Raw genomic sequence first — 13,322 nt, 5'->3', positions numbered from 1 at the left:
TTGTTATCCTTCCTTATCCAAATAAGCAATAAGTACGGTTTATTCGGCAATTCTTGATCTTTGTGGTCAAGTTACAGATTTTGCAGCTCGATCTTTGTAATCTTAAATCCTACTTCGCTCAACTAAATCTATACTCGGTAAAGATAAGATACTTTGGAGGTTAAGTGTTCTTAATTATTTCTAAAAATGTCATACATCGAATTAGGTATTATTTTAAAGTCTGCATCAATGGAATAGCTAGGCAAGCGGCTGAGAGGAGCATAATTGCTTGGCTAAGGATTAGCGTGGTATGGTATCCATTCACCTTTGGAAAGGTAATACACAATACATAACGCACCTAAACTGCCAGTAACCTAGCTTTCAATTCACATAGATTGGTATTCCAAGAGATTATGAGGGATGCACGATCAACGAAGAAGAAATCGATATCACCACGACTATTCAAGAATAATAGTAAAAAAAATTTATAATATTTTATGGCCATCCGATATTAAAAATACAAAGTTTGAATAAATAGTCAAGTATGTATGATGTAAACAAGTATACAACATTAAAATAATATGGCGAAGCCAACTTTATAATTATATAATATGGGAGTTAATACATTAACAATTTATAAAATTATAAAACCACTAGCAGTTTTTACCATCCATTTAATATTAAAATTTGAGTGGAACATTACATACTTCCATTTAATATTATTTTTGTCTTTTTCTTTAAAAACTCATCCGTGTAAGTTTATACTTATTTTAAAGTTTATAAAATCTTTACCTACTCATTGTATATTTTATAAAATTATAACACTTGGGAGTTTATTTAAAGATACCATCCATGTAGATTTTTACTTTTATAAAAAGTTATATATTATGACATAACCAAAATATATGTTTTCTATATGCATCATTTCATAAAAAGCTCTGTAAAGTAACCAAACCACACCCTTATATTAGCATTTTTATAAAAACACTTAAAATATAATTTCTAAATTTTGTGTTTTACAAAATGTTGAGATTAAGTATCACTAATTCTCATTTATTGTTTTTAAATGCTAGTAACTATTTTTTTCTTATCATAATGTTACCCGGCCTCCCCCTCCCTCATCTCATTTCCTTCACCTTTAGGTTCTCGTATACAACATGCAATCTTGTCTCCTCTCAACTCTTTTATATCATAAACCAGCCATTTTAACATCTGATTTTAAGAATCAAAACAACACTTTGAGGAGCTCTTGCAAGTTCTTGGAGGATTCAAGCTCAAATCATCATCATTTTCTTATACTTGTATGTTTTTATGCATTGTTATGCTAGAATTCCCATATTTAAAGCTACTTTATTACAAATTCATATTATATATAAACCTTTTTATGATGTAAGCTATACTACAAAACTTAGGTGTTGTTTGTTTTTTCAGAGGTAAAATGTCTGCAGTTTGCGGACCACATCTGCTAACATCTGGTGGATCAAACCTCTGCAATCTGCAACAAGAAGACTGTTTGTTTTTTTAACATCTGCAGACTGCTAAAATAAACTGAAATTTAAATAAAAAAAGTTTCAACATCCACTTTTCCACATTAAAAAAAACCAAACTAAAACACCACTCTCTCCAAACATCAAACATGTCTTCCGAATCATCTCCCTTACCTATTCACCTATGTTTCTTCCTCATCATCCTCTTCATGTTCATAAGCTTCTCATGGTACTCCACCTACGAATCCATGTTCGAAGGTTTATTCAATAACCTAACAGGCTTTCATTGCTTCACCAGTGCACTCACTAGTGTTCTTCAGTTGATCTCCATCTTTGACACCACCGGCCGTTCACCGTTCTTTGTGCCGGTCGATGGTGACTCACCAACCGGTTCGGTTCCGTGGGGTGTGGGCTTGGTTCTTGTGCTTCTGTTCTTGTTGCTTTCGTACCAGTTGGATCTCTGTGATCGTTGGAGAGAGAAGAGAGATGCGGCGGCAGATCGTTGGAGAGAGAAGGGGGTGGCCGGTGGTGGAAGAGGAGAGGCCGCCGGCGTGTGGAGGGTGGCCGGCGGAGGAGGCAGCTAGGGTTTGAGAGGAGAAGGAGGAGGGTGGATGAGTTTTTTGTGTTGTATGATAATGAAAAAATAAGAAGAATAGAATAGGTGAGGAGAAGAGGTGAGAAGTGGTATGGACAATGCTTCTAGGAGAAGATGACGCGCATACGTTTTTAAATGAAACGTCTTCTAAAAAACAAACACACTGCAGAGCCCAACGTCTGCGCGTAGTCTGCGCGGCGCAGACAAATGAGGTGTAGAAGTGCGTTTAGTGAAAAACAAACACCACCTTAGATTTTATCATGAATCCATAAACCCTAACTGTTAAAATGCTCGAAACCCACCTAAAATAATGTTACTTTCAAACCTTAAATTAGTGCATATTCGTGGGTATTTATGTATAAACGATGATTCTACCTTAAAACATGTTTATTACAAATCCTAATAACATATGAAAATTGAACCTCATAAAACATTAGCAACTTGAAACATGGATTCCCTAATTAAAGAACTTAGCTTAAACACCACAATCATTCACTAAACTAAGCATTTCGTTACATTTTGTGAAAGAATATGTTATGAGCAACCAAAAGGCCAAAACCCTAATTTTTGTAATATTACAGTAACCTGACCATATATACTTGGTGAGAAAATGGATTTGTATTACTTAAACTTAGACCTTAGTTTGTTAACAACGCTAAAATCGAACTTACGAGCGTTAAACTTAGAATTACCGTCATAACAAGTCAAAATAGAATGAATCTTTTTTTTGTTTTTAATATGGGAAAGTATGACAAAAACCAAATTTTATAATTTTCAGGCGTTCATAACTTTTTGTTTGAATATAAGTGTACTAGTTTGAGCCCCGTGTATTACATGGAGAATTGATGAACATTTTAAAATTTGAACATTAATCAAAATACAATCGACAACACAATTATTATTTATTGTTAATAAAATTACAACTTATATTAAAATTATTGGAATTACTAAAGAAACATTACGCAAATATTTACTAATACGAAAAATTTACTTGTACAATACATTTGCGGTTGTGTTGGTCAATATACCTAGTTTATCAATAATCAAAATTAGTCAATGTTTTCCTGTAAATCTTGACAAAGCGATATAGATGTCGTGTGAAAACACGGGTTCTTTCAAGTACAAGCCAACCATATATAATAAAACAAGATTATGTATTAAATCTTAATCTTAGATATATATAACGAAATCTTCTTAAATTCTCTCAAACCATCAGATTGCTTTATTTGTAAATGAAGATTTATCATGCATTTAAGCTGAATTAACGGGTATGGGTCTCACCAAACCCAAATAGTCTTTTAAACGGGTTATAACATCTCATTATATTAAAAATTAATCTCATCAAATATTTTAAATGAAAATCCTATAAAATAGGGATATACTAAAAATCAGTATCTGTTTTTTTTAAAGATACTATTTATAATTAAGAAACAGTTTTATAGTAAAAAAAACTGGGTCATGGGTCTCACCAAACCCATATAGTTTTTTTAAACCGGGTTATAGCATATCATTTATAGCATATCATTTGTTTGTGAAACCCATTCATCATCAAATCCTAAGTATATTAATAACTTACTTACAATAAATAAAATTAAAATCCAAAAAAATATATTAATATTAGAATAGAATAATATAAAACAATCTCGTATTACAGGGAATAAAAGCTAGTTATATATATATGGTAGCTAAGAAAAGAAGAACATGATTCTAGCCTTCCAAAACAAACCGAAAGAATAAATTTAAATGGTTAGTATGTCGATAAACAAATTTATGATATTGCAGTCAATGTATATAATGAAAATTTTTAAAAAAGAAAGTATTTTAATTGAGTTTTATTTTGTATACCAGAAAATACTAAACAAATAATAATAAAGCAATGTTCTGACCACTTCAATCCCATTTGGCATGTTCTTTTTCTATAGCTAAATTTCTTCATTTTATTACTTAAAGATAAACATGATGTCAAAATATAATAAGAAAAAAAAGAAATAAATAAACATTAACACACTTGCTTTATATATAAATAAGAATAATGCTATTTTGGGTTGGGTAATGACCACATGAGATCCAAATAACAAAATGGGTTTAAAAATGTGAGGATGGTTGAGAGAGTGACAAGTGGCACATAGTAGTATTATTTTATTAGAGTAGTAGGTTTTTAGCATTAAAATTGCAATATTTTAAGAAAATTACAAAAATCCAAAACACAACAAGGTAAAAACTTGAAAATGTTGTTTTTGATTAATATAAACTTAAATAAAATGATTTTGATGATTTGAGATAGAAAAGTCATATTATTTTTATAGTAACATAAACATATTTCATATAAAAATTCTTTGAAAAGTTTGGAATTTAGTTTGATAAAATGTATCTTAATTTTGTAGAAATTTAACTATCATGACTGGCGAACGAAACGAACGTTGTACAAAAACTTGTTTCTATACACAAGACGTTTTGTAGCTACATATACTAATAGATAACATTTAAAATCTCAAGGTTTTGCTGTATAATGCAATAGTATGATTAGTTAGGGATTCACTTAAAGGAACAAATGAGAAGTTAGAATCTACACCTATACAAATTAGCAAGTGCGAGTAAACACTTGATCAAGATTAATATTTAAAGCTCACCGAACAATGCCAACAAGGGCAACGCCACCGGTAGTTATGGCAGTTATATAAATACCAACCATTCAACCCCTATACTAGAATTATTTCCGGTCTGATTTTATTACCGAATTACGCACTTTGAAATTCACATAGAAGAAATTATTGCTTGTTTATAAAGTTTTGGTTTTATCCGATTATTGATTTCGTAATACGTGATATACTTTAGTTTGAAAACCAATTGTTAGTGATTCGCAGTCACCTATAAAATCTAAAAATACCATAGGGGCGCTTGACACGCAAAAAAACTCATATAATTAAATACTAACTAAAGAATCCAAATGTTGTCCATCTCATAATTACATAATGCAATAGCATCATGTGCCAAATTCACACAATTTGAATCCAAATTAAAATTACTATATTAACTATAATAATAATCACAGTTCTTAATATCATGTTTGTATAGATCATGGTTCTCAATAATAACACACTTTGTGTAATTAAAATGGAAACTATCTAGTTCAATAGCAATTAGCTAGGCTTACATAAACTTATTATCACTCAACACAGGTAACAAAATTAACCACTATATATATAATAGAAACATTATCAAGTTTATTATTCAAATATTCAGATATAGGCTTTAATGTATACCTTATTTTTTCAAAATTTTGTTGTGATATAGTAAACTTATTTCCAAATTTCATGTATAACCCAATGCCAAATCTCAAACTTTTCATATGCAAGAGTCTGTCACTGTGGCGGCAGTGACCGCTACTTCACAACCACCTCCACCACGTCATCAGATAAGCTGCTTCACTGTATTAAGTTAACCCAAAACTGCCCTGAAAAGTTAATAAAATATTATCATGTCTTGCCTACTGGTCTCTGTTTCATTAGTTATGTTGTACTTTCATAGAATATTTGAGTGTAGGGTGTAACGGGCTATTTGGGATTTCTTATTTTTGCTCCTTATATCTTATAACTTATGGGATATAAGTTATAAGGTGTTTGTAAAAGTTATATTTTGTGAGTGTATAAGGTATAAGTTACAACTTTGTAACTTATATAGCTTATGCCTTAAAATTAAGTTATAAGGTGGTAAAATAAGGAATCCCAAACACCCCCTAAAAAGAGTTGCTTGATTATAGATGTAGGTCCCAACTATACAAGTTTTTGTGCCCATGGTACTTGTAGCAATACACAGAAGCATTGAGCGTCATATCAGTAAATTGTAGAAGCGTCTTGTATATAGTTAATTTGCATCATGATACATATTTCAAAACGACATGTATGTACTTAATAGGCTAAAGCTGCATAATCTTTCTTAAGAGTAAAATTGACATTTAGCTATCACTCGTCACATTAATTATCTTTTTGTCTAAAATGTTATGTGTTTTGATCCCACATGGCGATTTGCTTCCGATTGACATTTAGCTATCACTCGTCACATTAACACTACCGTTTGAAAAAGTATTTATTATATATATTAAAAAAGTATTTATTATTTGATTTCTTGTTGTTTCATATCAATCTCTCTCAAAAAATTATAATTCTCACTAGAATTAATGAAATGTTATTGTTGGATATCAACTTCCTAACCTTGTTGTTGGATCCATTACAAAAGAGAACCTTTACAAAGCCTTTCAAAATGGCATTACCAGATCAGGTAACCCTTCCTTTTCAAATACATATGCAATTACACACACATGAATAATCTTTGTTTTTTGTGTAAATGCATTGCAGATAGTTTCATTTCTTCAGTAGAATGCCCTTTTCGTGTTGCAGAAAAAGTGTCATCTGTACCCGAAAATGTCACCGATCATCCCCCCTATTTTTTGAAAGGAACGTAAAAGATGTTCCAAAATGGAAATTGTTACATTTTCTTTTTGGCATCCAAAACCCTCTTTTACAGTTTTTACTCGTTTAACAAATCGTTCGACATTAATCTTGGCATACAAGAGCTTTTGTCGCCAATGGAGAAGCATTGTTATAGGATAAGGTAGATAAGCATCTACTTGATAAAGACAAGAAAGAAGACAAGGATTACAACTGGAAAAGTGTTGTCCTTCGACGTGGTCAGCCATTAGGAATACTAGTACGATTGTAGATGTTATATTATGCTTATAAATAGCATGTATCAATGTCAGGATCATTATTCGTATAAATAAACAAACACTCTTAACTGTGTCTTTTAATATCTCTCTCAAATATCACCCATAAACCCACCCATTAGAGTCGATCTCAGCCCGATAATCGATCCGGATAGGATATGCTTTAACACATATCAAAACATATATATATATATATATATATATATATAGAAAAGGGTTTAAATAAGAATAAGTAATTCCCTAAAAATAATAAGAACCAATATATGATTGACATGTGGCATTCCTTCAAATCTACATTTAAGGGTAATAAAGTCATTTCTTCTTTTTTATTTGATTATATTAAAACTTCTCATTTACATGTGATTCCTACAATCAAGAAATGGTCGTGATTTTTGTTATAAAAAAATTAACTGATCACCAAACAATTGTCATTGTGTAATACAACGAGATCACATGTTATTATGTGAATAAAGGCTAAGTTTAAAATTATAAAATTGTATATAAACGCAAGGTTCACAATTATAGAATTGTATATAAATACAATTGTATGAACTAAAACAAATGGTTAAATTTCGTCGCCAATTATCACAATTTTTTTAATGTCTTTGAAATAATTCATGGATTATACAATCAATAATCTCTTGTTAGGAATTAATTTTCTCTTTTATTTCTTCTTGTGGTTGCTCCCACCTCCAAGCAATCTGATTATTTTGTAAAAAAAATTGGGTTTCACCATAATGAATTATTAAATTGGCCCTCAACAATCTACACCGTTGCATTATCTTAATGTATAATTAAATAGTTTATTTGTAAATAACCGCCTCTAATTGAAAAACCTACAAAGTAGGCATATTCATCGCACCTCCTCATATAAGATTTTGATGGTTCTTGGATTTTGTAAAACTACTTGGACAAAATTGCCCCTTAAAAACTACAATGAAAGAGTAAAGTTAAGAAACACCATGGTTTTTTTATAACTTTTAATCTTAACCATTAGATTAGTTGATCTAATGGCTTATATTTATTCTTATCATTCCTAGAAAACAATGTGTTTTTACTATAACTTTACCCTATATATATATATATAATACAATTAATCAAGGATTCTTGGGGGTTACACAAAATAACAAATTGGTGTTTTTGTTTTTGATACCAAATGACAAAAGAATCATGAAAAGAGAAGAAACAGAGGATATACAAATAGGGTTAACTTCTTTTAGGGATTTTCCAGTCGGGTTGTTGTTTATATGCAAAATCTTGTGACGAGGTTGCGTAGCTTAAGTCTAAGTTGTGAAGTTGTTCCATGAGCTGAGAACGTCTTTCCTTGAAGAAATCAAGACGGGTTGTTAATTCTACTAATGTCGATGATGCCAATGGGTTTCTTGGATGACCAATCACCTACACATTTAACACCTTTACTTTAGTAACCAAACGCTATTTTGGTAAGGCCCCGTTACCGGTAGCCCTACTTTGGTGTTGGATTTACTCATAAACGCAGTTCTATATATCATAGTTAGTTAAAACATACGCAGAATATAATAACTTTCATAAAACATTTCGTTAATCCATAACTTGTCTTAAAATAAACATTCTTGTCTTTCAAGATAATAAAACATTAAATATAAACGTCTTCCGATGCCAGCCTCTTATTCAGTGCCACGTGTTCCCCTCAAGCGAGCTGCCTCATTCTACTCACTTGCGTACATACTAAAAGCCAGCTACGTTGCGTGCATACTAATCACACATTATACAATACATACACTTATCTTCAATTATGCATCTGAAGATACATAATAATTACTTTATTAATTTACTTTCATTACGTAAGTCATACATACCTTCGTACTTTATTACTTTCCTACTGTATAATTTTCTGTCCTTTTCTATCTCAGATATTATTAGGGTCTGGTCACTCTTTCCTTTGTCTATCTCAGATATTATTAGGGTCTAATCCCTTTCTTGTCTATCTTAGATATTATTAGGGTCTGGTCCCTTTTTACTTCTCTATCTCAGATATTTTTTGGGTATGGTCCCTTCTATCTCAGATATTATTAGGGTCTGGTCCTTCTTTCTTCATCTTCGTACATACCGTCTTTTCATACCCATAACATACATACTTGTTTTAATCATTCATACATATTCATATATCGTACATATATCTATCATACACATTCATCTATCATAAACATGCCTCCCTTGTTAGCATGTGCAATATCTGAAGATCGTTCACATACCGACAAGCTTTCATTCACATTTAAGATATACATACATAACACATAAACCATATAAGGCATACACTTACCAATTAAGGTAAGTGTATTAACTATCATACCGAGTATGCACACAACCCCGAAAACATAACAAGGAAATGGGGCTAGAAACTCACCTGAAGTCGGTTTCGTTCACCGTTAATCGTAATCCCTTTCTTGAGCTGTGAACGGCTAACTGTATAATAATTACACGTATCAATTATCTATTGCTATCTATATTGTGTTTCTAGGTCGATTATAACCCACAATGAACGGGGGTCCGGGGGAAGCGCCCCTGGCAGCGGGGTTCTAGGGGCGGCAGCCCCTAGCGGGGTCCAAGGGGCAGAGCCCCTGGCTGGGGTTAAGCTGCCAGGTCAGCTTGGAAAAATTTTATTTTCGTTAACTGTCTTAGCACATTTTCCATTAACATTTTAAGTTATTTTCTAAGTTGGGCTTATTCGTTAAGCCTAAGATAATGGGCTAGTTTGCTTTATATGGGGTATGGGCTTAGCATTTAGGTTGGTTCACTCTACTGTTTAGTATAGCATCGGGGCCCAACTGGGTTTAGGCCCAACCATGCACAGACTGGTCAGCCGAGAACCCTGGCAGAAAAACCATGGTTGACCGAGAACCTTGATTTGACCGAAAACCCATGTTTTCGGCCGAGAACGCCATGGCCGAAAACCACATGGCCGAGAACTATGTAGATCGAGAACACCATGGCCGAAAACCACATGTTGGCCGAAAACCACCAGCCCAGCTCCTCATTCCACTTTTATGATTTCTACTTTGCTCAGTTATTGATCTAAGGTTCAAATCATGGACTTTTAACCTCCTATCATTATCATTCACAATCGTTGCACCCCCGTCACTATACTATCATCTAGATCTAACCCGTTTTAGGCGTAAAGCTTGGATCTTTATACATTTAAAACGTTCTAGGCTAGATCTAGGGTTCCTTTATGAACCGTTCATACCTATGGGTCCATTTCATCCATTTAAATCATCAAGTTTGTATTTTATGGAACATCTAGGTCCAATCTACTCTAGGGTCAAGTTTCATGGCAAAACATTCATAAAAACATAAACTTTAAGGTTAAAGCACATACCTTTAATCGTATTTAGGCTTCGGGTTAGCTTGTTTACGAACTAGGATCTTGTATTTATCTTGTATATGAAGATCTATCTATATTCAACTTGATTTCGGTCTCGGGTGCCCCCTTTTTCTCTTGCGGCCGGAAATGGAAGGTTGTGTGCGTTATGGAGGTGTAGGGAGAATATGATGGATAAGATGGATGGAAATGGAAAGGATTAGGGTTTAAGGGGTATTTAAACTCCCTTAAGCCCATGGACCTAAGGCCCATCTTTCCTTTTTGGGTCCATAATTACCTCCATCTAATTTATCTACTTATCTTACCATCTTTACTATTCTACCATTTATTTATTAACTCAAGTAGACTTTCCGTCATATCAATAAATATAAAATATTATTATTCGAATTTTAGGATGTTACATATTTTACTGCAGCTAACGATGAATATTTCACCTAATAGTAACCAACTATTCCATTAAAGTCGCTCAAACTTTTTTTAACCTAAAAACACTCAAGTTTGAATATTGTTTCACTGTTGTGAAATTTTTTATAAATGTTAAATGGAATAAATACGAAACTAGTTGCTTATACGTGATTTCCCTACTTGATTATTCATTGCACTTGTTTACTTATCTACTTGTGTACTTTATTTAATCTCATATATACATATACACAAACACTCAAAATTTTCTAAGGTATCCTTACCGATGTTGTAAAAGTAGGATTACTAGGCCGAGTACTCTTCGAGTACTCGCTACAAGGTATGTCGCCGAGGCGAGTTTCTGTAAATCCGCCTAGTTACTAAGAATCGGTCAAATGTGGTCAACCTTAGCCATAACCACATCTTATCGGTGAACTTGGACCGATTTTGACTCAAAAATATAAAACATAATTCGTATTTCAATAATATTAACGAACAAATATCAGTTTTTTTAATTATTGATTAGTAACTTTTAGAATATTTTATTATTTAAAAATGGATTTCTTTTATTTATATTGATATTCAACTATTTTGTTATAAATATTAGTAAAATTATGATATTTGACATATATATAATATCCAAAAATTAACTTCCTTTATATTTACCATGTCTGAGTACTCCCCGAGTACTCTCCGAGTACTCCGAGTACACCTAACTCCCCAGTCGGCCGCCTAGGCTTCGCCGAGCGACTTTTGCAACCTTGATCCTTACCTTACTTTTATTTAATTTTATATATACACATACACACACTCTCATAACAATCTAAGGTATCCTTACCTTACCGCAAAAACATTAGTTTTTATTGTTTTTTTATGGATCACGAGCTTAACTTGGATCCCGTTGTTTCAAATCTCCTTAAAGTTTGTCTCATATGAGACAACTACTTTAAGTTGTCGAATGCAAGCGTTCCGGTTGCCTCCTTATATTTTGATGTTAAGACATAAAAGCCACGGTGATACGTGGACTAGTGTTTTAACACCTCGTTGTATCTCAAATTTTCTTGGTTGTTATTATCGTGATTTGAGTCGCAAACATGAAAGACGCCCTGATACGTGCACATGTTTGACTCTGCATTTTATCTCATTTTTATTTAAGATTTATCGTCAGGACGTCAAGTCATGGTGGTTCATGCACAAATTTTCCGCCTTTAAATCTTAAGACACTATTTACAAATTTTAAGGATTTATCACCGGGACGTCAAGTCATGGTTGTTCATGATCTCTTCAATGTAAGTTAAAAATATTTTGTACTATTCATAATGATTTTTAATATATCATTTTTGTTCATTAAGACTATTTATAAACAAAATTTTTATCATATGAATTTCATCGTGTTAAAAGTTTTATGATAAATTTTATCTTGATTTTTCAAGTAAATTCCCATTATATAAATTTTAAATTGTCTTTAAAGTCCTTATATAAGATTCCATAAAAATTTCATTTTTATAACGATCTCGTTCATTTTGAACTATCTTTTCACAATATTGATTATTTAAATTTCTCATGACATTTTAATTACACTAAATTATATAATACACATAGTAAAATTTTCATTACCCAAATTTATTCTCGTAACAATTTTTATTATGAAATTTTTGGTTCATTATAACTTTTCACAAATAAAATTAGCATTATACGATTCAACATGTTTTAAATTTCTTATAAACTTATAGCTTGTAATAGTCTTGAAATCCTCATGCAAAACTTCATAGAAATTCTATTTTTAAAGACGATATCGTTTATTCGATTTCTCGATTCACAATGCCAGTCATTTTAACTTACCATGATATTTTCATTGCTCGATATTAAATAATGAACTTGGTAAAAATTTTCATTACGCAAATTTTTATTCCCAAAACAACTTTCATCATTCATATTGATACCTCATAACAAATTTCGACATTCAATTCACTTATTTTAATTTCCTCATAAGTAAAGTTTTATTTTGATCCTTATAAAAAATTATTTTGCTTCCTCATGACAATTGTCACACCCTCAAAATTCACTAACGGAGTTTTACCGTCAGAGGGTGTGAACTAACAGGATCGGAATCGTTAGTTATAATCAAACCATGAAAACGTTTAAATGAAAATAAGTGCGGAAGCGTAAAAACCAAACGATAAAAGTTGCGTCACGCAGGACGACTCAAAACCCCATAACAACAGTTTAAAATCAGGTTGCATAAAAAAAAGCGTTTCAAACAATGCATGATCCTATACCGCGCGCCCGCCTCGGATACCTGAGAATAACATACTAAAAGTGTCAACACAAGGTTGGTGAGTTCACAAGTTATATAAAAATAAATGTTTAGCGTTTGCGTTCAGCGTTTTGCGTTACAACGTTTTGCGTTACAGCGTTTTGCGTCACAGATAGTGTTATGTCAATTATATATCTATAGGTAGCTAGCCTATAAAGCAAGTATTACTAAGTGTTCGACACCGAAGCTGACTGTTTGTCAAGTGCCTTGTCACCAGGTCATCCAGACCATGGTACGTGTTAGCCAAAATTACACCCGCTCGACTTCCAGTCGAGTTTAGCGTTGGGTGGGGTTTGTCAAACCCAGTAGTACTACTCAACAGTGACTCGCTATTCCAAATATTAACCGGTTCGATGTGTAGGACTTCAATTGTTTCGTTTGCCACTTAGCCTTTACAAGTGATATATAATTTACTAACAAAATCTTAAATGCGTTTATCGGAGTATGTTATCTCCCCC

General features: G+C 32.3%; 1 protein-coding gene across 1 annotated transcript; it reads left to right on the top strand.

The window, feature by feature from the left end:
* The first annotated feature begins 1,615 nt into the window (after nt 1–1,615).
* Nucleotides 1,616–2,050, top strand: LOC143630354 (uncharacterized). Its single transcript, XM_077099396.1, has one exon. It carries the CDS (start codon nt 1,616–1,618, stop codon nt 2,048–2,050), a length of 435 nt encoding a protein of 144 aa, XP_076955511.1.
* The last annotated feature ends 11,272 nt before the right edge of the window (nt 2,051–13,322 follow it).

The sequence above is a fragment of the Bidens hawaiensis genome, unplaced genomic scaffold (assembly GCF_021521415.1).
Source record: "Bidens hawaiensis isolate Kalapana, Puna unplaced genomic scaffold, B.hawaiensis_p1.1 tig00005649_1, whole genome shotgun sequence".
In the NCBI taxonomy this organism is placed as follows: domain Eukaryota; kingdom Viridiplantae; phylum Streptophyta; class Magnoliopsida; order Asterales; family Asteraceae; genus Bidens; species Bidens hawaiensis.
The sequence above is the reverse complement of the archived record's forward strand: the minus strand, read 5'-3'. Positions and strand labels throughout refer to the sequence as shown.

What these genes read in the sequence shown, in the direction of transcription:
- LOC143630354 (XM_077099396.1), top strand. Translation starts at nt 1,616, where the DNA reads ATGTCTTCCGAATCATCTCCCTTACCTATTCACCTATGTTTCTTCCTC.